At 52.4% G+C, this 22987-nt stretch overlaps 1 protein-coding gene across 1 annotated transcript; it reads right to left on the reverse strand.

Moving 5' to 3' along the window:
* Positions 1-9895: 9895 nt before the first annotated feature.
* Positions 9896-22785, reverse strand: FCAMR (Fc alpha and mu receptor). The gene is made up of 6 exons (XM_070384787.1): positions 22414-22785; positions 19631-19691; positions 13904-14242; positions 12226-12985; positions 11400-11554; positions 9896-10534 (listed from the first exon to the last, which is right to left on the reverse strand). The coding sequence occupies exons 1-6, from the start codon at positions 22615-22617 to the stop codon at positions 10365-10367; spliced, it is 1689 nt and encodes a 562-aa protein (XP_070240888.1). The 5' UTR covers positions 22618-22785; the 3' UTR covers positions 9896-10364.
* Between the last annotated feature and the right edge of the window lie 202 nt (positions 22786-22987).

Here is a 22987-nt window from a genome sequence, read left to right on the forward strand (position 1 = left end):
GGGACACTCTCCCATGGGCATGGCGGCCGGCCAGCGGCACGTGACTCCCACAGAGCCCTTGCTTTCCTTTCCTTTCCGCCTTCCTGCCTGGCTCCACTTGCTTCTCCTTGACCTTGGGGAGACTCTGTTACTTGGGAGTCCCCCATCATTGCATCTGCAGGATGGGAGACAGGGTATCAAGCATGGAGAGCCTGTTCTGTTTGCTTTCCAGCTGCAAGATCTTAGGCAAGTTCCCTTCATTATTTCTTTTTAGCCGGAAAATAGAGAGAGTGATACCAAACCTTCAGGCTGAGGCTAGCACCAGATATGAATGCAGAGTTGATATGCATTTGAACGGGTACAGGTGGCAGGAATAGCCTCACATCTCCACACACTTGGGGACCCGTCCCCCACTTCCTGGATTAAGTCCACTCTTTCTGCGTCTCCTGCAGAGCCCCTTTCATTTAGTCCCAGAGCCCCCAGGACCCAGGGGACCGTGTTTTTCCCCTCTCACATGCTAGAGGAGCTGGAGGCTCCGGTTGCCCCGGGCTTCCGGGAATGGCAGAGCTCAGGGTCTTGCTGGGACCCGGGCTTGGTGCCTCACTCGGCAAAATGAGCGCTGACCATCTGAGCTGCGGTAGAAGCCTCCCTCCCTGACTCTCTTAGTCCTTGGTGGTTTCCCTGACCTGAACTGGTTAGGACTCCCAGGAGTTCCCCAAACGATCTTCGTCCGAGTCATACAAGTGGAGCCCGTCCCCGACACTCGTGTGCTCCCCCACCCCTCACACGCCCACCCCATGCAAGAATCCCACCCAGTCCTACCTGTGCAGGGCTGTCCCAGGCTCTGTCTACAGCATCCTGCAGGCCGGACCCCAGAAGGGGAAGAAGGAAAGGGGAAATAGAGTCCTGGAAAAAACACAAGGCAGGCAGAACCTGGGTCTTATTTTAGCTAGCCACTCAGCCACAGTGGGCTATCAGCCTGAGGTCATGGGTTTGGATGGTGAGAAAATAAACCTTGTTTTCTATTATGCAGCTTTTTTTTTTCAGACCTTAAAGCCATAATCTGACTGATGTTAGAAAAAAGTTACCTAGTCACTTATATGTAAAGTTGGTCCGATTCAGTGATATCTCATTCACTTTCCTCCTGATTTAAAACTCAGTCTCATTCTGGGTTGGCTTTCCTTTCTGTCCCCCTGTTGCTGCTCTGGTGTTTCTGTGAACCCTGGGGGAGCGGGTCTGGGTGAGGGGGCAGCTTGCACCAGTGTGACTGTCAAGACAGAGGGAAGGAGCCCCTACGTTGGCTCTGAGTGGGCCTCGTGCTCTAGAAGGGAATAGCCCTGTCCGCTTCGGTATGACACCTCCTGCTGGCTGGTGGCCTTTACGCCAGCCCATCTTGAAAGGTCTGTTGCCCACCCCGGGTCTCCTTGTCTCTGCGTCTGGGCTCCTGCAGGTAGGACCTCCAGTATGTGCAGGGCCAGTGTGGCTCACTCACATTTTTCTGGTACTTTCAGATCCCGTGCTTCAGAGCCTCATTTTCTCCAATACCCCTGCAGCTTTCTGCGCTCACCTGCCCCACGTAACTGGGGCTTCAGTGGACATTGGTAAGATGCCGACCCCAGGGCTCCATACAGGACAAGCAAGGAGCAGGCCCCCTTGTCTGGCATCCCCAAACCCTTGGGGGTCTCTCCATCAATGTCAGTCTCTTCTCCAGTGGCAGCCCTGGACTAAGCCCTGCGGTGACGGGGGGATTACAGGCCCAGAGACGCATCGATAGCTGAGCCATCTTTCTTCCCCGCTCAGCTGTCATTCTCCTTCCCTAGCCCCTGGGTCAGTATGAAGTGGGAGAGTGTGAGGGGAGGTGGAGATGGTTTGGGGACGATGAGGGGAAAATTCTAGTTCTGCCAGGTTATACGGCTCCTTTCAAAGGTTTTTCCTTATTTCTCTCTTCTTTGGAATTCGATCGTCAAGCTATTTGTAGGTTTTGTTCTCTTATTCTCATTTACCCACTTCCCCCAAAGCAGGGCTACCTTGTGTCTAGTTGTCTGGAGTCCGACTTAAGGGGGACCCGCTCAGCCCTAGGACACAACCTTGATGAGTTTCGGGCCTGTGGGGAGGGAGAGAAGCATGTCCAGGAAACTGCTGCTTCTCAGGCTGCCTGAGGGGCCCAGGGCTCCTCTCCTAGCCCTACAGTCTGTGATGACGGGACATTTCTTGGATCATGTCTTGGTGAGTTCCCAGGAGTCCCAAAACCATCTTAGCTGATGGTGCCCATGCCCCGACACGTACCCCAAGTCCACGTTGCCTACTGACCCAGCTTAGGGAAAGAAGCAAATGAGAAGCAGAACCAGGGAAGAGTTATGAAGTCAGAACCCTGCGTCCTATTTTGGGCTCAGCCACATGCTAGCGGTGTGACTGGAGTCCCCCAGCTTCCTATCTTTCGCTGCTGTTTCCCCACCGGGAACCTACTGGCTCCAAGACATAGGCCGTTCCTCCCAGTCCTGAGGGAGGAGAGTGGCCGCCCGACTCAAGACTGATGACGATAAAAGCAGGAGTTACACCTGCAAGATGGACAGCGCTTCATCTGTTTAAGAGCTCCCCCTCCCTCTTAAAATAATAATCAGAGAGGAAAATAATAATGAGAAAGTCTCCTCGTTTGCCTTTCATGACCCTGGGACTTGGCACGAATCAGTTGGGGAGCCCTGGCCTGGGTGTCAGCGAGCCTGTACCCGGCTCTAACTTACTGAGCAACCTTTGCCAAATCACTTTCCCCTTCAGGGCTGCAGGTGTTTCATCTGTTAAACTTGGGCACTGGACCAAATGACCTCCAAGGCTTTCCCGCTTCTAGGACTCTGTGTTTTGATTGAGAATCATATTAGTTTCCTGTGGCGGCTTCAACAAATGACCACAACCTGAGTGGCCTAAAACAGCTGAAAAGTGTTCTTTTTTGGAAGGCAAACGTCGGAGATCAGGGTGTGGGCTCAGGGCTCCCTCGGAGACTCAGGGGAAGAACCGGACCCTTGTTTCTTCCAGCTCCTGGTGGCTGCTGGCATTCCTTGGCCCTCTTTGCCTTGTAGCCACACCACTCTGATCTGTGTCCTTGGCTCACATTGTCTTCTGTGCGTCTCAAATGTTTCTCTGCCTCTCTTATAAGGACACTTGTGATGGCCTTTGGGGTCTGTCTAGATAATCCAGGATGATCTCATCTCAAGATCCTGAACTGAATTACATCTGCAAAGACCCTTTTCTCAAATAAGGTAACACTTATAGATTCTAGGGATCAGAGGTGGACCTATCTTTGGGAGGCCATTTTTCAGCCCACCACAAACTTCTGCTGTGTCCGTGACCAGTTGTTCAATCAGTCTACTGCAAAACTACGCCTGCAGCAAGTTCGAGGTCCAGGGAAATTTGAGACATGCAGGGGTGTGCATCCCTGTTCCCTAAGGGCTTTTTGTCTAACTGAAGAGTCATCAGCCCCACACACCAGCCAGGCAGTGTAGCCTTGGGAAAGCTCCCACACTCCAGACCTGGAACTCCCTGGGTTCACATCCAAGTCCTGCCACCTCCTAGCAGGGGGCCCCTTGACAAGTTATTTAATGTCTCTGGGCCTTGGTTTTCTCATTTATAAAATGGGGCTAATTATCCTTACCCCATTACTATGGTGTGAAGATTAAGTATAATATGGACAGTGGCTGGCATCTAGAAGGTGTTGATGGTTCAGCATGGGGACAGCAGAGGCTGTTGGAATGAACTGATTTCTCCGCTGACCCATGAGGAACCAAGGGCAGGGAAGTGGGAGGCCTTGGCCAGGTTTGCACAATGAGCTGATGGCATGGATGGGTCGAGAACCAAGGTCTCCCAACATTGAGCACTTTCCTCCACTTCCCAAAGCCTTTACTCCCCCGGATGAATCTTTGGAAGTCTGTTTTCCCAGGCAGCCAAGGGCTCCCATTTGCACCTGCCAAGAATTGATCCCGCCAAGACTGGAGAAGGCCAGGTCCACAGGCCCCCAGGTTGGCACTACCAGTGTGAGGCTCCCAGATCCTGTGCTGACTCAGCCACCAACAGAGAAGGGGAGGCCTATGCTATCTGGTCCTTCCCCAGGTCTCCACTGCCCTTTCAGCATCGCTCCCTGGGGACAGTCCTCATGAATGCAGCTTTGCGGGACAAGTAGGATAAGAGTGGGGAGAGGAAATGCCTACTGCTGCTGTTTGCTGCCAGCTCTCTGCTCCCATGTGCAGGTCTTTAGCTGAGTCAATGTTTAACCCTTGTCTGAAGTCAATGTTTAATCCCAGGCCAGCCAGCCCTGAAATTGAGCATTTCTTGGTAAGCATTTATAGAGCATTTTAGTAACAATCGCTGGAAAAGAGAATTGTGACAGTGACTCTGCAAAAGCTAAATACCAAGCCCCTCTCCTCCTCTCCCAACCCTGTTTTTTAAGGAAGTGGACCATTTGGGATTATTTATGCCCAGGTTGCCTGCCCTTGCCATCAGCAAATAATGATCTAGTATTTCCTGGCCCAGCTGGCATCCACTGGCAGGAGCACAGCGTTGGCTCTTGCTGTTTTAATTTCACCTTTGGGGCTTGAGAGAGGGCCTGGGATGTGGACGACTTCACTTTTGCTCAGCTTGGCAGCGTGGTCCCTGTGTGGTCACTGCCTGGAGCCCCAGACTGGAACCGTCCGGTAGGCCTGGCTTAGCTCGGGTCAGATTTTGGAGGAGTCTCTGAGCCCAGACTTATGTCCAGAGGTTTTCTGGTGAACCTCCCTGTCAGGAAGTAGGTAGGAGGAAGCTTCCTTATAAATGTTTGCCTGGCTGGTGGGTGATTTCATAGGGGATCCACAGGGCCCTTCTTAGGGGACTTGGAGCAGAGCGTCCATGACCTGGCAGCTTTGTGTCCATGCCAAGAACAACCGCAATGAGGGAAAAGTCACAGTGGCATGCTGGGTGGCAGGCATGTGGGGAGTGTGAGGGGAGGAGGGCTGCTACCAGATTCAAGGTTCAGGTCACTGGATGTGTCGCAGAGAGCGACTGACTGGCCACGTGTGTGCACCGGGGCCTCAGATCTTTTCTCTGTCTCCATGAGCTCACTGAGTCACCTCCTTCTCCCTGACAACCTGCCTCCCTGTGTCACTGCCCAGATGTCCAGCCCCTCACTGTTTTCCTAGCTCTGTTGATTCCTAATTAGAAAGTGAAAACGACATTTCTTCTAGGCCTTCTGGAGTGGGGCGGGAGTCAGGGGTTGTCTGTACTCAATCGTTGTGACTGGTGGGGGTGTGACGGCAGAGATGGTGGTGGGCACGCCTGAGCCCGAGGGGGCTAGAAGTGTTGAACCAGAGCGTGAAAGATCCTGGAAGTGGAAAGTCAGCTTCGGTCCCCAGGTTCCTTCAGTTTCCCCTAGGCCAGTTCCGGGACCCCAGAGAGCTTTTATTCTCTGATTCTGCTAGGCAGGAACAAATGAGCAAATCTTTTCTGAAGTTACCAAACCACTCTCTTGCCCTCTACTGCCTCTATCCCCTGGCCAGGGAGGGGCGGAAGAAGGAAGATTTTCAGAGCAGACATCCAAAGTCAATAGGTGGAGTGTCAGGTGGCAGGGCCCAGCCCCTCTCATAAGCCACTGGGGTCCTCCTGAAAACTTGCTGTTTCCTTGTTCCTGGTCTGAACTTGGCCTTTAGCCGAAGCTTTGCCTGGTGGCAGCCATTAAAAACACATCCTCTGTGATCCCCCTGCAGCCTGTGCCCATCCGAGCCTCAACATTCCCATCTGTACAATGGTGTATAATCCGTTTCTTTCCAGTGACATATACTGTAGTTGGTTTTCAGCTGTCTGTGCTACACGGGTGGGGGAGAGTTGTATTTCCTAACCAGTCTGTCCTTCCCATGCCAGGATTTAAAGAAGCAAACTCCCCAGTGCCCTCTTCCTGAACTCTTGTTTGAAGTGCAACATCATCAAATTATGGGACAACTTGGAAAATGCTTTCGGTCACGGTCATCATGGCTCTCTTCCTTCTAAGATACTCAGGGTTGGGGAACCAGGAATCTGTAACATTAGGAAAGGAGGTGGCCCTTGTTAACTGAACCTCTGTGCTCAGAGCAAAACTGGTAGGTCTAGATCAAGGCAAGAAACAGGCAAAGGATGGGAACTTGGTCAGAGGCCGGAAGAGGCAGAACAGAAAACCCTGGATGCTAATCAGCGAATGTTTCAGCCAAACAGGACCAGGAGGCAAAGAGCGGCCCCCTGACCCAGTGCCTCAGTACTCCTAATGCCTATGGGCCTCTAGGAGTGCGGTATCGGGTCTGTTCCGGCAGCTGGCACCTCTCTGCTGCCCATCTGGGTTTCAGCTGTCCCCTTGGAGGGTGGGCCATGGGGTGATGGCTCAGCCCCTTGTTGACAGTGAGGGGAGCAGTTTGGCCTGGGAGGCCCAGTGCCTGTAAGTCACGCTGTGTCACTTCCAGAAACATGGAGGGCTTGGTGGCCCTGGACTTGGCATGCAGCACCACCCACAGAGAACGCACTTCCTTAGTATGGGCTCTCCATTCTCCATTCGACCTTTGTCAAGCTCTTAGCCCTGGATTATCTGCACCAATGGAAAATAATCACATAATACATGTCTACTTGACTGAAGTGAAGTGTAAGTCCTTTCGTGGAAATACCTCCCTCTCTGTATATGACGGGAGCTGATTCTGTACTTCCCAGACCCCACTGGCTCCTGGAGTAGAGGAAGTAACCCCCCAAACCTTGTATGAGAAGGGTATGAGAAGTCGGCTGCCAAGTCAAGCGCTTGTCCTGAGTTACCTGTGACAGATGGACACCCCTGCAAGCGGTTAGGATCTGAGCTGGATTTTTGCAAATGCCAGTAAGGACCTCAGGGCTGGTCAGTGAAGTTTTCTCACTTAGCTCCAGCTCTCTGAACTTTTCCACTTCACTTAGCCAGGACAGGAATAGGTCAGCTCAGTGACTGAAGAGAACAAATTACTGGAAATGATTATGAGACTTTTTACACACAGGCCTAAAAGAGGAAAACAAGGACTTCTCTAGAATCTTAAACAGGGAAGCATGTGACCAAAATAAGCAAGCTGTAAGTCCAAGCATGGTGGTGCAGTGCCATGATCAAGGATTTCGTTTGTGGCTGCCTTGTGTTCAGTGGCTCCCGGCCACTTTCTGTCTCCTCGGTCTTCTCATCTGTAAAATGGGGATTATCTTGCCTACTTTATAGAAATGTTGCATCAAGTGAGCGTAGAACGTGAAAACACCCGGGACTGTGCCTGCTTGGTAGAGATGCTCAATGAACAGCAGCAGCATTGTTATGTAGCAAGGTGAGACTTGGGAGGGTTGCTCCCTAATCCAGAGAACATGCTTGATCTTAGGAAAGGGAGTGCTTCCCTGTATCTTGGATACTTCCTATGGACACTTGGCTGATTCTAGCTTCAGAGATGCAAGTCCCCCTGCTTCTCATCCCAGAGATGTGGGTATCAAGCTAGCTGGGGATAAGAGATTAAAAACCAGAGCGCTGACAGTTCCCAGAGGTGGCCATGGCCTTCTTAGCCTCCTTTGCCTTTGGCCCTTTAAATCCTGGACCTTGCCCCTCTCCAATTATCCGTTTGCCCATAAAGGAGCACCTTAAGCCCATAAAGGAGTGCCTTAAGCCTTAGGGGTTCCCCCACTTCCTTCCTGGCCAAGATTTCACTCAGATCTTATCTCTGCTCAGCTCCAAAGACTTTGGTCTTGGCTCTGCTCCATCCCTTTGAGCTTGTACTGGCTCTCCCTGCTGGTGGACCTCAGCTTTCCTTGGAACACTCTGGTTTGGCAGCCTCTCCTACTTCTGGAAGCTGCCCCTGACCCCAACCCCTTGGACAACACTCTGGCCCCCAGGTGCCCTCCCTCCCCCAGGCAGGTGGTCAGGCAGAATGCCCAACTGCTGCATCCCAGATAGAGGCTTACAAGGGCTCAGAAGGAGGAAGGTGCCAGCAAAGGGTGGTCAAGGGAAGCTGTTGAGGAGGTTGGGGTCAGATCCTTCATATCAGAGTGGGAAGTGGAGAGCCTCAGTTGGTTTTACGGTTTAATGCAGGGATTGGCACTAAGGCTGTAAATTAATTACCGCTCTTGAGCCAGATCCAGCCTGTGGCCTGCTTCTGTAAATAGTTTTGTTGGAACACAGCCAAAAGTTATTCACTTCAGGATGGTTTTTGGCCACTTCTGGGTTGCCAGGGCAGAGTGGAGCAGTTGCAACAGAGGCTTTACAGCCTGCAAAGTCTGAAGTATTTGCTCTCTGGCCCTTTATAGAAAAGGTTTGTGACCCCTGATTCAGTGCATCAGGCTTCCCCAAACAAGGAGCGATTTGAGGAGCCCAGTCTTGTGAGGTCACTTCAAGCTAAACACGATAGTCCAAAACCCGAGGAAACACGTACAATGTCCCCTGACCCTCCCACCAGGGCTATTCATAATGCACCTTGGTGTATTAAAGTCTTCCAAAATTCCTGCACAAAACCTGCTTTTGGTTTAAGCCATGTTTCCCAAATTTCTTTGATCTACCAAACCTTTTCCTCAGAATAGCTCGTAACAGTCCTCAGAAGCTAGCGTTTTGTGGATGCCTCTGGAAAACACTGCTGGAGTGTATAGGACCCTGTATAGTCTGATTTGCTCCCATTCCTGCATGCCATGAGCTGAGGGACCGTGGTTGAACTCTATACCCCTGAGGGCCTGTTTCCACATCGGTTGGATGGGATGACGGTGGCTCTTCTGTCTCTCTTACAGGTGTTTGAAGCAGGCCCCTGAGATCATGTGCATGAAAATGGTCTAGAGCCAGGGGTGTGGTGTCTTTGATTCCTGAGTTTTGATGGTGAGTTTTGCTCTGATATGGTGTTTAGCAAAGGTGAAGTCAGGAAAGCGCTACGTCAAGGTCATGAGTTCCCTTTTCTAGTCCTCATCCTGCCAGTCCTAACTGGGTTAACTGAGTGACTTTCAGCAAGCTGTTTTGCTGCCACAGGGTCTCAGTTATCTCACCCTGGGCAGTGGGTTTTAGACTGGTTGATCTCTGAGGATCTATTAGTGCTAAAGTTCTGTAATCCATTTGGTTAGGTGCAGGCAACTTCACTGCTTATCCAAAACAGTGAGCCTTTCTCTCCCAAACCATGAAGAGCATTTCATATTTATGCTCTCTGGACAGTGTCTGGGTTCAGCCCCAGCTTTGCAGGGGCAGCAAGGCAGGATTTGTGGTGCTGCTGACAGCTTCGGAGGCAGGGCTGAGCTTTCTGGGAGTATCTACCTGACAATTCCTGACTTGATGCTGGAGCCTTTCTTTCCCTTCTCTTCCATTGCTCGAGGGCTGCTCTGTCCAAACGTGAAGCTCAGACGGCTTGTTGACAGAGCCGGCAAAGTGAAGGAGCAGAGGTGACGCCTGACGAGACATGACACCCGGGACTAGAGCAAAACCCCCAACAAGCATGTGATGAAATGGTCGCAAAGCAGAATCCACATAAAATTCCTCTTGGCTATCTTCTTTCTTATCCACCCCTCTTACCATAACCGCTTTCCAGCTTTATCAACAGTCCTTGGCATCAGGGATTTATAAGCAGTTGAATCAGAGGAGCTTTATGAAGAAGATGAGAATCTACTGAAAAATACCCTTCTCCTTCATGAACTTAGGAAAATCCCAGAAAATCTTGACTGGGTCAAAAGGTCTACAGCATCATGTGTATGGGGCCAAATGGGGAGGGATGAATGGGGAACAAGTGTTCTTTCTCTTGGTCCCCATGTAGGGACCTGTGGGATCATCTATGGGCACCTCCCCAGCATTGAAAGTGCTTCAGAGCATCTTCATGGGCAGGGTCACCAGAGGCCACAGAGACCACGCCCCTCCAGTCAGCCATTCAGTACACTTATTTATTGGGGGTTCTACTGAGCTGAAGTTCTTCGGGGACATGGTGAGAAGGACAACATGCAATTACTGCCCCCAGAGCTTAGAATCTACTGGAAATGAATAATCAAACGTGTGCAGTAGGCTGGGTGCTAAGAGACATCAGAAAAGGGGGCACCTACAGGGGCTAGGAGTGATGGTTGAAATTTTGTTAACATTGCACTCTGATTGGAAGCCTCTCCTATTTTCAAACCTCCAGGAATGGAAATTTCATGCCTTATCCAGGTCCACTGACCTCCATCAGTAGTGAACTGATTCTTTCTGGCAGCCTTCTTTGAGTCACAGTGTCACTTATGGCCGTGGAAAATGCTCGACCTTCCTTGGCCCAGCCTTTGTCTCCCTAGATGGAGTCCCACCCGCCAGCTCCCTCTGCCCCAGCTCTTCACGTGGAGGAAGGAAGAGAAGAAGCTGGGCTATGGTATTCAGTCCTGGTTCCTCTTCCACAGTGACCGAGTGGCTATCCTTCCATTCCTTAGGGTCCTGGGTCTCTCGCCGGGAGACTCAGGCTAGCGTGGAGGGGAGGAGGGTCAACTTGGAGCCTCTTCCTTCCCACCGGGGGTGGCTGGCCTGGCTGGAGGCCCAGCTCCGGGAACTGTGTCATCTGAATCAAGGTGACCCCTGAGGACCTTCCTGTCTTCTGAGCTGCACAGACACAGAGCACACTGTGAGGGTCCTGGGCGCTGAGCCCGACTCCCCAAGAACCACCCTCACCTGCTGCAAGTGTCAAGGGCTTCCTGACCCTTAGATCCGCAGACACTGGGCCAGGCCGTCAGGGCCCTGGGTCTGGGAAGCTTAGCTCCTTTTTCTTGCTCCCACAGTATCTCACCCTTTCTTCGCCACATCTAACCACAGTGGAGCAGTTGCTTTAGATGTGTTTAAACCTGGGCCTGGTGCTGTAAGAGGTCTGCAGAGGGTGTAGGTATAGTTTGGCTGCACCTCTGGGCCCTGCACTCCTGTCTGCTGCTAGCATTGTTCACGTGGTTCCTAAGCCTACACTGCGGAGAAGGCAATGGCACCCCACTCCAGTACTCTTGCCTGGAAAACCCCATGGATGGAGAAGCCTGGCGCGCTGCAGTCCATGAGGTCGCTAACACTCGGACACGACTGAGCGCCTTCACTTTCACTTTTCACTTTCATGTATTGGAGAAGGAAATGGCAACCCACTCCAGTGTTCTTGCCTGGAGAATCCCAGGGATGGGGGAGCCTGGTGGGCTGCTGTCTATGGGGTCGCACAGAGTCAGACACGACTGAAGCAAGTTAGCAGCAGCAGCAGCAGGCCTACACTGAGCAACAGTCTCACCATTCTCTGAAGAACGTCTCCCTAGGCTCTCGGACATTACCAGGACATAAATAAACAGATGACTTTCCCATTTGACAGATAAAGGAACCAAGGCCAAGCTTGGCTGGCATGGCCCAGACTAGCATTTAGCATTTCCACATCCAGCAGTGCTGGCCCCGGCCCTGACCCGCCCCAGTCCTGAGGGTGTCAGAGGGGAACGAGCCCTACCCTCTGCGGGCCTGGGGCGAGTTAGACCCCACTCACAGCTCCCTTTCCTCTGGAGCTTCCTTTTCCATAGAACAAGGGTCACCAGCATAAGCAGGCACAGCACCGATGAGACTGGAGTCAGGAGCCCAGAGAAGTTCTTCTCTTCCAGAGAAATGCTGCAGAGGAAGCAGCAGGAGTGGGCGTCAGAAAAGCACACGAGAGGGGGGCCTGGAGCACCCCAGGAAGCCAAGGCCCTGGGGCCGCACCCCTTATTTTACAGAGGCGACGTGGAGGCCTGGGCCGGTTGGCCGCCCTTGTTCCACGGCTGGCGGGTTAGTCGCTGACCTGGGACGCGGTCCCCTGCCTCCCGGTTCCCAAGTCCTCAGTCCTGCCCCTCCCCAACCACCTGTGTGGGGTCCCTGCCAATGGGCCACAGGGGCCAAGAGAACTGAGTCAGGGTCAGGGAATCCACGCTAGGCATTTGGTTCTGCTGCAAAGTCTCTCTTTGTGGCTTCGGTGAGTCACCCCACCACCCTACCTTGCCACCCGCTGGAGCTTTGTTTCCTCATCTTTAAGAAACGAAAAGTCCCAACAGTCCCACCTAAATATTCTAAATATTCTGTTGCTTAGATGTTTGCTCAGTCACGTGAAAATACTCAGACGGCATTCTCCCAGTGAGGACCTTGGAAGGAGGGAGCATTCTGACCCCCCGTGACCTCTGCCCTTAACTGTCCTGAGGCTACAGAGGGGGAGGAGAGGAGTGAGCAGACCCAGGGGCACGTGAAGCTGAGCTCACTGAGGGAGCCGGCAGAGGTGCAGCCCCAGGGGAGGGGGGCCTGGGGATTACCTCTTTACGGAAGACTCCTCGGTCGGGAGCCCGGGGGGCCCCGCTGCCAGGGCCTGGCTCGGCATCACGCGGGGACCACCGTCTCCTGCAGGGGTGTCCAGGTCACCTTCACTGCTTCCCTCCGCAGATGCCATCTCTATACGGGTTGGCTCTGAGGTCCACACAGCCGCAGCCGGGATGGTCCCTTCAATGGAGCCCAGGCTCTGTGGCTCAGAAGCCGATGTCTCCTCTTGGAGGGGTTCCCACATCCATCTTTCTGAGGCCAGGATTGATGGCCTAATGGTCCCTGCGGCTGTCTCAGTGGTGCCCGGGGTTGCGCTGACGCTGTCTGTCTCCTCGCTTGGCCTGCTAACCCCAGGAGTAGTTTCCCTCTCTCTTTCGCTGGCCCTGGCCCTGGTTGCTTCTGAATTGCTGGTGCTCCACACCAGACCCCGTTCTGTTGCACCAGTCATGCCTCTGACTGTTGAAGCCGGACTCTGCACAGTGGGCACAGTTGCCCAGACAGAGCCCTCTACCTGGCTGCCTGTCCCTGGAGCCACTACCGCAGTTGCTCCTGGGATCTGCCTTCCTGTGGCTGAAGCCGTGGTTTTCCTGGCTCCTGGAGTCAGGGCAACTGTATCCCATCCTGTCCTCTGTCTTCCTGTCGTCTGGGTGTTTCCTCGTGTGCATCTTTTGGTGGCCGGGGGTGATGTTATTTCAAAGGATCCTGTGATGAGCTCACCATAGTCCAAAGTGGCTGTGGGGATGGTTCTGGAAAGACCTGTGTGAACAGCAGAAGGAGGCCTAATGAGAAGGCTGTCTGGGCTGCCTGCAGGCTTTAGCAAAGGACATCAGGCTTGAGGTGTTTGCCGTGTAGAATGTACCCTCACTAAGCAGTGCAGTCTTTGGCCAATATATTGGATAAAACAGAAAAAGCCAGATGTATTCTCCAGTCTGTTGCGAATATTGACACTTTATGTTCCTGTCTCCTTCTTTTATGCCCACATGTTCTCTATCCAACTGCCCCAGGACCCCATGGTGTCCGCTTCCCCAGAGGCCCACAGCCCTTCATGTACTGCTCTGCAAATGAGAAAAAAAGAAAAACTCCAGCCACAGCAGAGTGGCCAGCGTCTGCAGATGGTTAGAGAGCAGCCTCTAATCGAACAGTCCTCTCTCTGGACTCCTGTCTGCCTGCACCTCCTCTCACAGCCTGGACGCCCTTACCTGGACTTTGGGTACCTGACTCTGGACAGCTCTCTGGAACTGGCCGCACAGGACCCCGGCCTGGCCCCTGCCGGACGCCTGCTGAGAGGCTCTTGTCTTAGGAAGGGCTCGGTCCTGCCCATCTTACCTGCTCCGCATGTCTGAACAAAGAGATGTGACCATACGGAGCCACATTATCTAACTCACTAGCTTCATGGAACACTTCAAATACGCGTGCCACAGCGTTCAGGGGGAATAGGGTGGGATCGCTTACGGGGAGTCCCTAGTATTGGGCCGTTGGCGCAACTGGGCCATTTCCCTGGTATCTACCTTCCCTCCATCTGAAATGCAAGCCCGCACCTTCAGTCCTTGGATGACCCCACCTTTCATCATCACTGTCCTCGTGTTTAACGCCCTCCTGGGCATCTGGGCTTCCTGCGGTCTCTCCCCCTTCCTAGCATTCATCACGCCTGACCCGCCAGCCGCCGGCCCTGACCTGGAGAGACCGTCAGGTTCATGCTGAAGAACAGCGCGTTGTTTGAGTTCCCGAGGCCGCAGCGGTAGCGCCCCTCGTCCTCCGGGGACAGCCGGGACAGCCTCACCACAAACAAGCCTCTTTTCGGGAAGTCCGCGAGGGCCACGCGGCCGCGGTAGCGCAGGTGCGTGTAGCGGTTGGTGGACACGACGGTGCGACAGACCCCCGCCGGGGGCCCGAGGCGGCACCAGTACTTCCTCAGGTGGCTGTTGATGGCCAAGCTGGGGTACCGGCACTGGATGGTCACAGCTCCCCCAGGCTTCCCAGACACCAGCCGTGGGCCCGTCAGTGCGCTGGTGGCTGCAGGCAGAGGGAGAAAAAAGTCCATGGAGAAAGAGTGCTGAGTGTGTCGCCGTTTGAGGAGCTCTGAGCTCCAGACTCTGCTAGAATTAGGAAACAGGTCAGAAAGTGCCTCTGTGAAAGTAGAGATTTTGTTGTTGTTAAAGTCGTGTCTGCCTCTTTTGTGATCCCCCATGGACTGTGGCCCTTCCGGGCTCCACTGTCCATAGGGTTTCCCAAGCAAGAATACTGGAGTGGGTTGCCGTTTCCTCTTCCGGGGCATCTTCCTGACCCAGGGATCGAACCTGTGCCTCCTGCATTAGCAGAAGGATTCTTCACCACCGAGCCACCGGGGAAGCTAAAAAGAATCAATATAGAAATGTCAGTGCTTAGCATTAGATCAGGAGTAGCCCCAGAGGATGGAATGGAGCTGTGTGAAAGGCCCCATCTGAGAGATGAAAATGCAAGAATGATTTTACCACTGTTCAGCTAACCACCACAGAACTTACATTGTGCCAGCTGATCTTCTGCGAGTCTGCCCAGAGCGTGGGTTCTAGCCACTGGGCTCCAGTGCAGATGTTTAAAAAACATGCAGATGTTTAAAAAGCTGCCACCTAAGCACCTATAAGGGGGCCAAGGCAACACCTGACAAAAGACCGTGATTTGTTTGCATGGAATGTAAAAGAGAGATACTAGAACAAGGAGGTCCCACTGTATAGCAGAGGGAACTATATTTGGTATTCTTTGATAAACCACAATGGAAAAAGAGATGAAAAAGAATATACGTATATGTATAACTGAATCACTTTGCGGTACAGCAGAAATTAATACAACATTGTGAATCAGGTATACTTCAATACATTTTTTTAAAAAGAGAGATGTAAAATAGTAAAAACAGAAGCGTGTGCTTGCTGCTGAAAGGAGAGGGTGCTGAAAGCACAGGAATACTGCCCTGCTTGGCGGTACCTTCTCAGACCAGTGCTTGCAACACTTCTCACTTTTCTCTAGAAATGGAAACCACCAAGGGCTGCCGTCAAAGCTGAGAAGAACGGTGACTACGTCTGCTTTGGCAGTGGCTGCGATCATAGCTAAAGCTCAGTCTACGGCCCTTTCACTGACCGCCTCTTCACCCTGGCTCTGGGATGTCTCTGCTCCTTGATGAGATCTCAGACCTAATTTCAAGTACAGTAGCTTTTGTAGTGTCACTTGGATAAGAAAACACACAGCCCAATGATTGTTGCAATTCCAGTCTCTTATCCAGTTGAAGCCTTTTTCCTTTCTTCCAGCTATGCTTGGAGGCCTGATGTTTGGGAGGGGGACTGCTCAGGGTACCTTGCTTTGTTGGACCCCCTTCTCTACTCAGAGCTGCTGTTGGGGCCCCTCTGGGGCTGGGCGTGGAGGGGAGAGGGGACGGCAGGAGGAGTCCTGGCCTGCAGGTGGCATCCTCTGGGCAAGGCAGTGTCCAGCGTCGTGTCCTTCCCTGTTGCCTCCCAGATTCCCTGTCGGGGCCTCTTGCTGCAGTTAGTTCCCACCTGGCAGGAACTGCCTCCTCTCCTGCTGGCCTTTTAACAGCTCCTTGACATCAAGCCTGTGACCTGGGGCCTCATGCCCCTTCGGTTGAAGTCACAGTTCCCCCTGGGTGGCCCTCTTGCTGGAGGCCCTGGGGCAGCTCCTTATCTGGGATCCACATTTGGTCCCCGCTGGATCCGAGCTGTCGGAAGACTGCTGGGACTACAGCAAGCTTGTTGAGTGGCTTCCTAGAAGTGCCTTCTCTTACTCCTCTAAAAGTGGGGAAGAGGTGAGCCCTCTGTCCCTTATGGACAGGTGGTGCAGGGCACATCACACTGCTTCTTTCCAGAAAGCTCTTACTGTGAGATCTTCTTTTCAACCCATGATGATTCTTCGGGGAACGATATGGGGGCTATTTCTGGAACAACCAGCTTTGCCATCTCTCTCCACAGTCCTGTATCGGTGCTATAACATCTTGCTTTAGGATATGGGTGCCTGGCATCTACAACTTGTTCTATGTCTTTGAAAGTGAAAGTTAAAGTCACTCAGTCATGTCTGACTCTTTGTGACCCCATAGTCTATGCAGTCCATGGAATTCTCCAGCCCAGAATACTGGAGTGGGAAGCCTTTCCCTTCTCCAGAGGATCTTCCCAACCCAGGGATCAAACCCAGGTCTCCCGCATTGTGGGCAGATTCTTTACCAGCTGAGCCACAAGGAAGCCAAGAATATTGGAGTGGGTAGTCTATCCCCTCTCCAGTGGATCTTCCCGACCCAGAAATCGAACCGGGGTCTCCTGCACTGCAGGTGGATTCTTTACAAACTGAGCTATCAGGGAAGCTCTATGTGTTTAGCACCTCTGAACCCAAGAAAGTTTAATCCTGTTGCCAGGATTGGCTACATAATTTGCAAGGCCCAGTGCAAAATAAAAATGGAGGACCTCTCATTCCAAAGTTACTAAGAGTTCACTAAGGCAATGCTATGCTATGCTAAGTCACTTCAGTCGTGTCCGACTCTGTGCTACCCCATAGACAGCAGCCCACCAGGCTCCCCCGTCCCTGGGATTCTCCAGGCAAGAACACAGGAGTGGGTTGCCATTTCCTTCTCCAATACATGAAAGTGAAAAGTGAAAGTGAAGTCGCTCAGTCGTGTCCGACTCTCAGCGACCCCATGACTGCAGCCTACCAGGCTCCTCCGTCCATGGGATTTTCCAGGCAAGAGTACTGGAGTGGGGTGCCATTGCCTTCTCCGAACTAAGGAAATAGTAGAGCATTAAACCAGGCACCTTATAAACCAGGCCCTGTGTGACTGCACAGGGCACATGCCCATAAAGCTGGCCTGCCTATTGCATGTGTCTTAAGGTCTCATTATAGGAAGAGTCAAGACCATAAATGTTAGAGATAAATCAATACTCACTGTGGGTTTAATTAAATGACACATCGAAACTATGCCACTGTTGATAAAGTTACATAGCAACTTATCATAAAAAGCAAGAATCTTTGTAATTACAAACAAGGACTATCTCAGGACAACAGTGATGACATTCTGATTTCTGGAATCTGTGTGTGATCTACATGTGTGTGTGGGGCAGGGGGCAGAGCAAGAGGATTTATGAGCCTCATTGATCAGCAGGATGGGGTGTTCTGACTTTGCAGTTGAGAGCTGATTAGGAATCCTTAATCAACTTTTGCAATGCACATTTTTTTCTTTTATCAATATCAAATTTCATGCACCCTTAAGAACTTGTTCAGTGGATAACTGGTAGCTCTTGCGTGTGCGTGCCAAGTTGCTTTAGCTGTGTCTAACTCTTTGTAACCCCGTGGACCGTAGCCTGAGAGGTTGCTCTGTTCATGGGATTCTCCAGGCAAAGAATAGCGAAGTGTTGCCGTGCTCTCCTCCAGGGGATCTTCCCGACCCAGGGCTCGAACCTGCGTCTCTTATGTCTCCTGCATTGGCGGGCGGGTTCTTTACCACTAGTGCCACTCAGGAGGCCTGACTCTTATGTAAGCTCTTAGTTATATGTGATAAAGGCTTGGGGAATTTTGTACTAGTGACTGTGAGAATTAAAGAAAGGGCTGGCATTTTAGGGTCAGTGTGATGGCTCCCAGGGGCCCCTTGTGGAGGTGATGCCCCTGTTATCATTCACCCATCATCTCCCAGCAGTGTCCGCTGTGTGACTTCAGGCAGGGACGGGGAAGTGAGGCCTGCAGTTGGAGACCACAGACTGGAGCCTGACTTGGTATGAGGAGTTGTAAGGGGCATGTGGCAGGAGCAGGGAGAGCCGGCTTGGGCCTGGGACGGATCACTTCTGCCCTAGCAACAGGATGAGAAAGGTCTGGGCGCTCCCTTTGCCCAGCGGTGGGGCCCAGCCAGCAGAGAACCAGCCTGCAGCCATCTGAGATGGGGTCTTCTGTGTGCAGGGACCACAGTAGGGAGATGGTCCCTGGAGGGGTCCTCAAAGACATCCACAAGAGGAAGATCCAGCTCTTAAGCCTAGCAGGCCAGAGAGTTCCAGGCCACTCCATCAGGTATGAGCAGCCTGCCTCCTGCTTCCCCTCCCACCCGCCACTGTGACCCTGCTGGGGTCCCAGGTGCCAGCTGCCTCCGAGTGGGGGAGAAGGACCAAGGGAGAGGGGGAAGGCAGCCTCACACCCCTCCCTGCCTTCCTGACTGCAGGCCTGGGGTGGCCGGGGGGGGGGGGGCACATCTCTGAATGAAGATGAAATGGTTGACCAAAATATTTAACTGTTTACTTAAAATGATTCAATTAGAACTTTCAAGACTTGAAAAATCATGGGTCTGCCTGAGTTTTCATTTGGGGGCCAGGAAGCTTGCTCCTACTGAAAAAAATTTTAAAGGGGGCAGTGAGAGATGAAAATAAAGAGGTGGTGTGATTATATCACAGAGGTTTCTTGCTCCAATATTAGCTACCTTTGATTCATTAAAATATGATTTGTTTATAAGCCAAACAAAATTATTTTTGGTGTTATTATTTGTTGTTCAGTCAATAGATCATGTCTGATTCTTTGTGACCCTGTGGACTGCAGCACACCAGGCTTCCCTGTCCATCACCATGTCCTGGAGCTTTCTCAAACTCATGTCCATTGAGTTGGTGATGCCATCCAACCATTTCTTCCTCTGTTGTCCCCTTCTCCTCCTGCCTTCAATCTTTCCCAGCTTCAGGGTGTTATCACAGGATTTATTTGTTAATTTACTCTTTCAACATTTTTATTAAGCATCTACTTGGATACTCTGGGCACAGACTTACTGCCTTCCATAGTGGCTCCCCATTACCATCAGAATAAAACCAGATACCACAGCATGGAGACAGGACTGTGCTGCCCTGTCTGAGCCTGATCACCACACCAGCCTGCAACTTGACTTTCATCCATCTGTCCCTAGTGCCTGGTACAGGGTAGGCCCTCCATAAGTGTGCACTGACTAAAGAAGTAAATGCATCGATGTGGTTTTTATTTACCCATCTGGTTTCTTTGTAGACCCTGCACTCTTTAAGGCAAGGTCTTTGTCTTTACATGACTGGTACTGTGGCCTGGCAGTTGAGTTGTTTTAGAATGAGTGCTAATAGAGCGATGCTATCCTGGAACCCATATCTCAAAAATGCAGCTGACTTTCAGTCGTCAGTTTGAATGGAAGAGGGCAGAGACAGATCAAAACACTGAATATCCCAGTGATCATCAGGCTGGACATACACCTTTTCGTGTGAGCTCTCGCCTCCCACCCTCTTCCTAGGCCCAGATCCAATCACTCCCTCGCTCCAAAGCCATGGAGAATGCCTGTACTTTGGAGGGGTTGCTGAAGGCCACTGAGGTGCTCACCGGCCTGCAGCCTGGAAGGCTCTGGTCTGGATGTGCAAGCTCTGAATCTGGCTGTTTGGGACTCACCCTGTAGCAGGCACATCAGGAGGAAGACAAGCATTCTCCATCCTGCCCTCTGGCTGGTGACCTGCAAGAAAAAACCACTGTCAAAGAGGAGGCCTGAGAGCAGATGAGTGAGACGCCGGTCCAGTAGCCCTGGGATCTGGTTGGTCACCTTCTCACTGAGGGATTGGGGTGAGCTCAGCCCTGGGGCCGGATCAGCTTCATTTAAGAGCAGGATGTCACGGCCCTTTGAGAGAAGCGTGGCTCCATCCTCATGGCCCCAGACACGCCACATTTGGGCTGGCTCGCTGCCACCAAGCCTGGAAAAACTCCCTCCGTGGCATGCCAGCCCCAGCACCTGCTTGCCAGCCTGGGGCTCTAGATCTGTGTAGTGGAAACTCTCCAAGCCAGAAGTTTAAGGCTTAGTTGGAACTGTGGGACCCTGGAAAGGTTACTCAGTGTTGGGGATCAGCTTCCTCTCCCGGGGAATGAGACTCAGTACAGGTGCTGTGCCACTTAAATGACTGAGTTAGAAGCGTCCACAGGGGGCCTGGTGCCGAGTCTCCCACTTCCCCTTCTGTTTCACAGAAGGATTGCTTCCTACAAGGAAAAATCTCTCTCACTGATGTGAGCCTCCAGGCAACAGCAGGAGTTAAAAATCAACTCTCAGGCCAAGTCGTTTCTGCCCGAGGGTCCTGTTCCGTCTCTCCTCCACAAGCTCTTGAAATCCCTCCCTGGCCCCTGGCCCTTGCTGATCTCCCCCTGCTCTGGTCTCTCCCACAGGCCAGGGAGCTCCTGGAAGGTAGGACTTTGAGCCTCCAGGCTCTGAATTGGGATCTAGCCTGGTGTAGGTGCCCAAGGCACGTAACTGAGCATAACTAAACAAGTTATGAACAAGAACCTCTCATTCTTTTGACAAACACCATACTGACCATTATCAGTGGCCCTTTGTTGCTTGCTGATGGAAAAAAGGCAAGGATTGTGTTAATACATTATGCTTCTTTTGTCGTCCCCAGAGGGTTTTCATGGATGCTTTTTGAGTGGTTAAAAATCTCTTCTTTGAATATTTCTACTGCCTGCAGCTCCTGGGACCTGTGGATACTTTTTCTAAAGAAATCAAACTGCAGTTAGCCATTGTTTCCTTCTTCCCACGCTAATACCTGTCCTGCTCATGTTGAGAACAATCTCATACAGTCATAATCTGGTCCCCTCACCCCACTCCCTCTCCAAATTGACAAAACCACATGTGGCCAGTGGCCAGACTGGGCTTGGGCTAAAGGAGGAGAAAAGGGAACAAGGTGGGAGTGGGGGGGGCGTGGTTCAGAGAAACAGGAGAAGGGGGAAGGGAGGGTGAGGCAGGAGGTGAAGGGAGGAGAGAGCGGAGAGAAGGAGACGGAGTCCGTGGTCGGCTCTGTGAGGCACCTTGTCACCTCAGCATGGCTCTGCCTGGCTGTGTCCACTCAAGCCTCTGCTAGCTGTACCCAGGTGGAGCCCCCAGGGTGGTCGGATCTGGCAAGGTTCACAGGTTCCCTCTGCCTCCTGTCTCGGGCACCATCATGGCAGCCTCAAGCCCTCCCTGCCCTCAAAGCTGCTGGCTTCCTGCTCTCATCTGGAGGCTCTCCCAGGTGTGTCTGCACCTAATCTGTTGTTTGATTAATATCCACCAGGTCCAGGCTATTTCTGGGGCTGCTGTCCAGGTTCCCCCAGGCAGGTTTTTCTCAAGTGCTAAGTGCCGACACAGCACACATTGGGGCCAAAGTCTGCACTGCCTGGCTTCTCTGAAGCCCCAGTGGGCGCAGCTATCTCTTGGCTACAGGAGCAAAACCGCCTCTGCGGGGCAATGAGGAAGCATGGGGTGTGAGATAAAATGCCTCCAAAGAGTTATCAGCCTTGATTGGAGGTTGCAAGGATAACATCCAACGGAAAGCCTCCAAGTCAACAAACCTCTTTCCAGGAGACAGGGAGCCCCAACTCAGTAGCTTGGGGCCAAATACCTCTAGGATCGTGCATTGCATTTTAGAGGACAGGGCACATTGGGGAATTCTCTTGTCCCTCAGTCCCACTGGGAAGGGCTCTACCCCAGCTTCAGCCCAGGCTGGTGTGTAACTCCCCAAGTCCTTGCTGCCCCCTTGAGCCCTGCTTCTCTCTTGTCCTCCCACCTGTGGCAGCAGACGAGAAAGGAAGGAGGCAGGTGTAGAGGAAAGAGCACAGAACCAGGATTCAGGAGGTTCCGTGTTGCCCATGGCAATGACCTTGAGCAAAGCATCTCTCCTCTCCACAGCCACACAAAAACTTTGACTGCAGGAGCTCCATGCTTCCTTCTCCTTCTTAATGTTAACATGTGTGTGTGCTAAGTTGCTTCAGTTGTGTCCGACTGTTTGCAACCCTAAGGGCTGTAACCCCATAGGCTCCTCTGTCCGTGGGATTCTCCAGACAAGAATACTGGAGTGGGTTGCCATGCTCTCCTCCAGGGGATCTTCCTGACCCCAGGGATCCAACCCGTGTCTCTCACGTGTCCTGCATCAGCAGGCTGGGCTCTTTGCCACTAGTAGCACCTGGGAAGCCCTTCTTAACGTTAGTTGGTTCTAAGTCACTCGGGGGACTGTAAGGAGTCCTACACTCTGGTGGGAGGGAGAGTGGGAGTGAGAGAAGAGTAGCACCATAGGAGGGAGATGCTGGCCTGACCTCCAGAATCCTTCCCTGGCCCCTGGGAGCAAGGCCTGGCTGTTCTGGGACAGTTGCTTCTGCCCCTCATCACCCACATCAGGAGACAAGCCCCCAACCCCTTGGGGAAAGCCTCGTCTCACCTTTGGATCTCCAGGCTTAGCTGGGGATTCTAGATCCATCTCAGTCCAGAAATAAAATCCACTTGGACTTTTCCTTTTCTGTTTTTGACGTGCTGGTGATTGGAAACCTTCTAGTTTCTTTTCTTTAAACCTTGAGGCTGAGTTGGCTGTCCGATGCGCTGGAAGGCAGCCGGAGTTAGCACTGGAAACTGAGGCGTGAGGCATAGGGCTGCTGGTCACCACTCTACACTCCCATCAGCACTTCATGCTGGGCCTCGGTTTTTATTTCTTATAATAGGGAGCCAGTCCAGGCCCCCTGTCATTCTTCCCACCCCTCATTCCTGCAGAACTTTCCCAGGGGTGATGACAGTAGCTTTAAGGGAAACGCACTGACACATATCCTTCTACCTCTTATGTCCCCTCCAGTCCAGGGCCCAGAGTTTTTAGAATGCCCCAGATCAGCCAATTCATTCAGAACTCTTCTGGGTAAAGTGATGCAACAGCTTGGGCAGAAGAGAAAATTCAGGAAAGGAATTCCCCTGCTGTCTGGCTGGCAGCTGGTGCCTACTAGCTGACTGGTCCCCTTCGACTTCCA

This window comes from Bos mutus, chromosome 16, assembly GCF_027580195.1.
Source record: "Bos mutus isolate GX-2022 chromosome 16, NWIPB_WYAK_1.1, whole genome shotgun sequence".
In the NCBI taxonomy this organism is placed as follows: domain Eukaryota; kingdom Metazoa; phylum Chordata; class Mammalia; order Artiodactyla; family Bovidae; genus Bos; species Bos mutus.

Excerpts from the sequence above, each read along its gene's own strand:
- FCAMR (XM_070384787.1), bottom strand. The coding sequence starts at position 22,617 with ATGCCTCACGCCTCAGTTTCCAGTGCTAACTCCGGCTGCCTTCCAGCG. Across the intron at positions 11,555-12,225 it reads GAGGAGTCTTCCGTAAAGAG|CATTTCTCTGGAAGAGAAGA; the intron begins GTAATCCCCAGG and ends CTTCCTCTGCAG. Across the intron at positions 10,535-11,399 it reads TCGCCCCAGGCCCGCAGAGG|CTCAGAAGACAGGAAGGTCC; the intron begins GTAGGGCTCGTT and ends GTGTCTGTGCAG.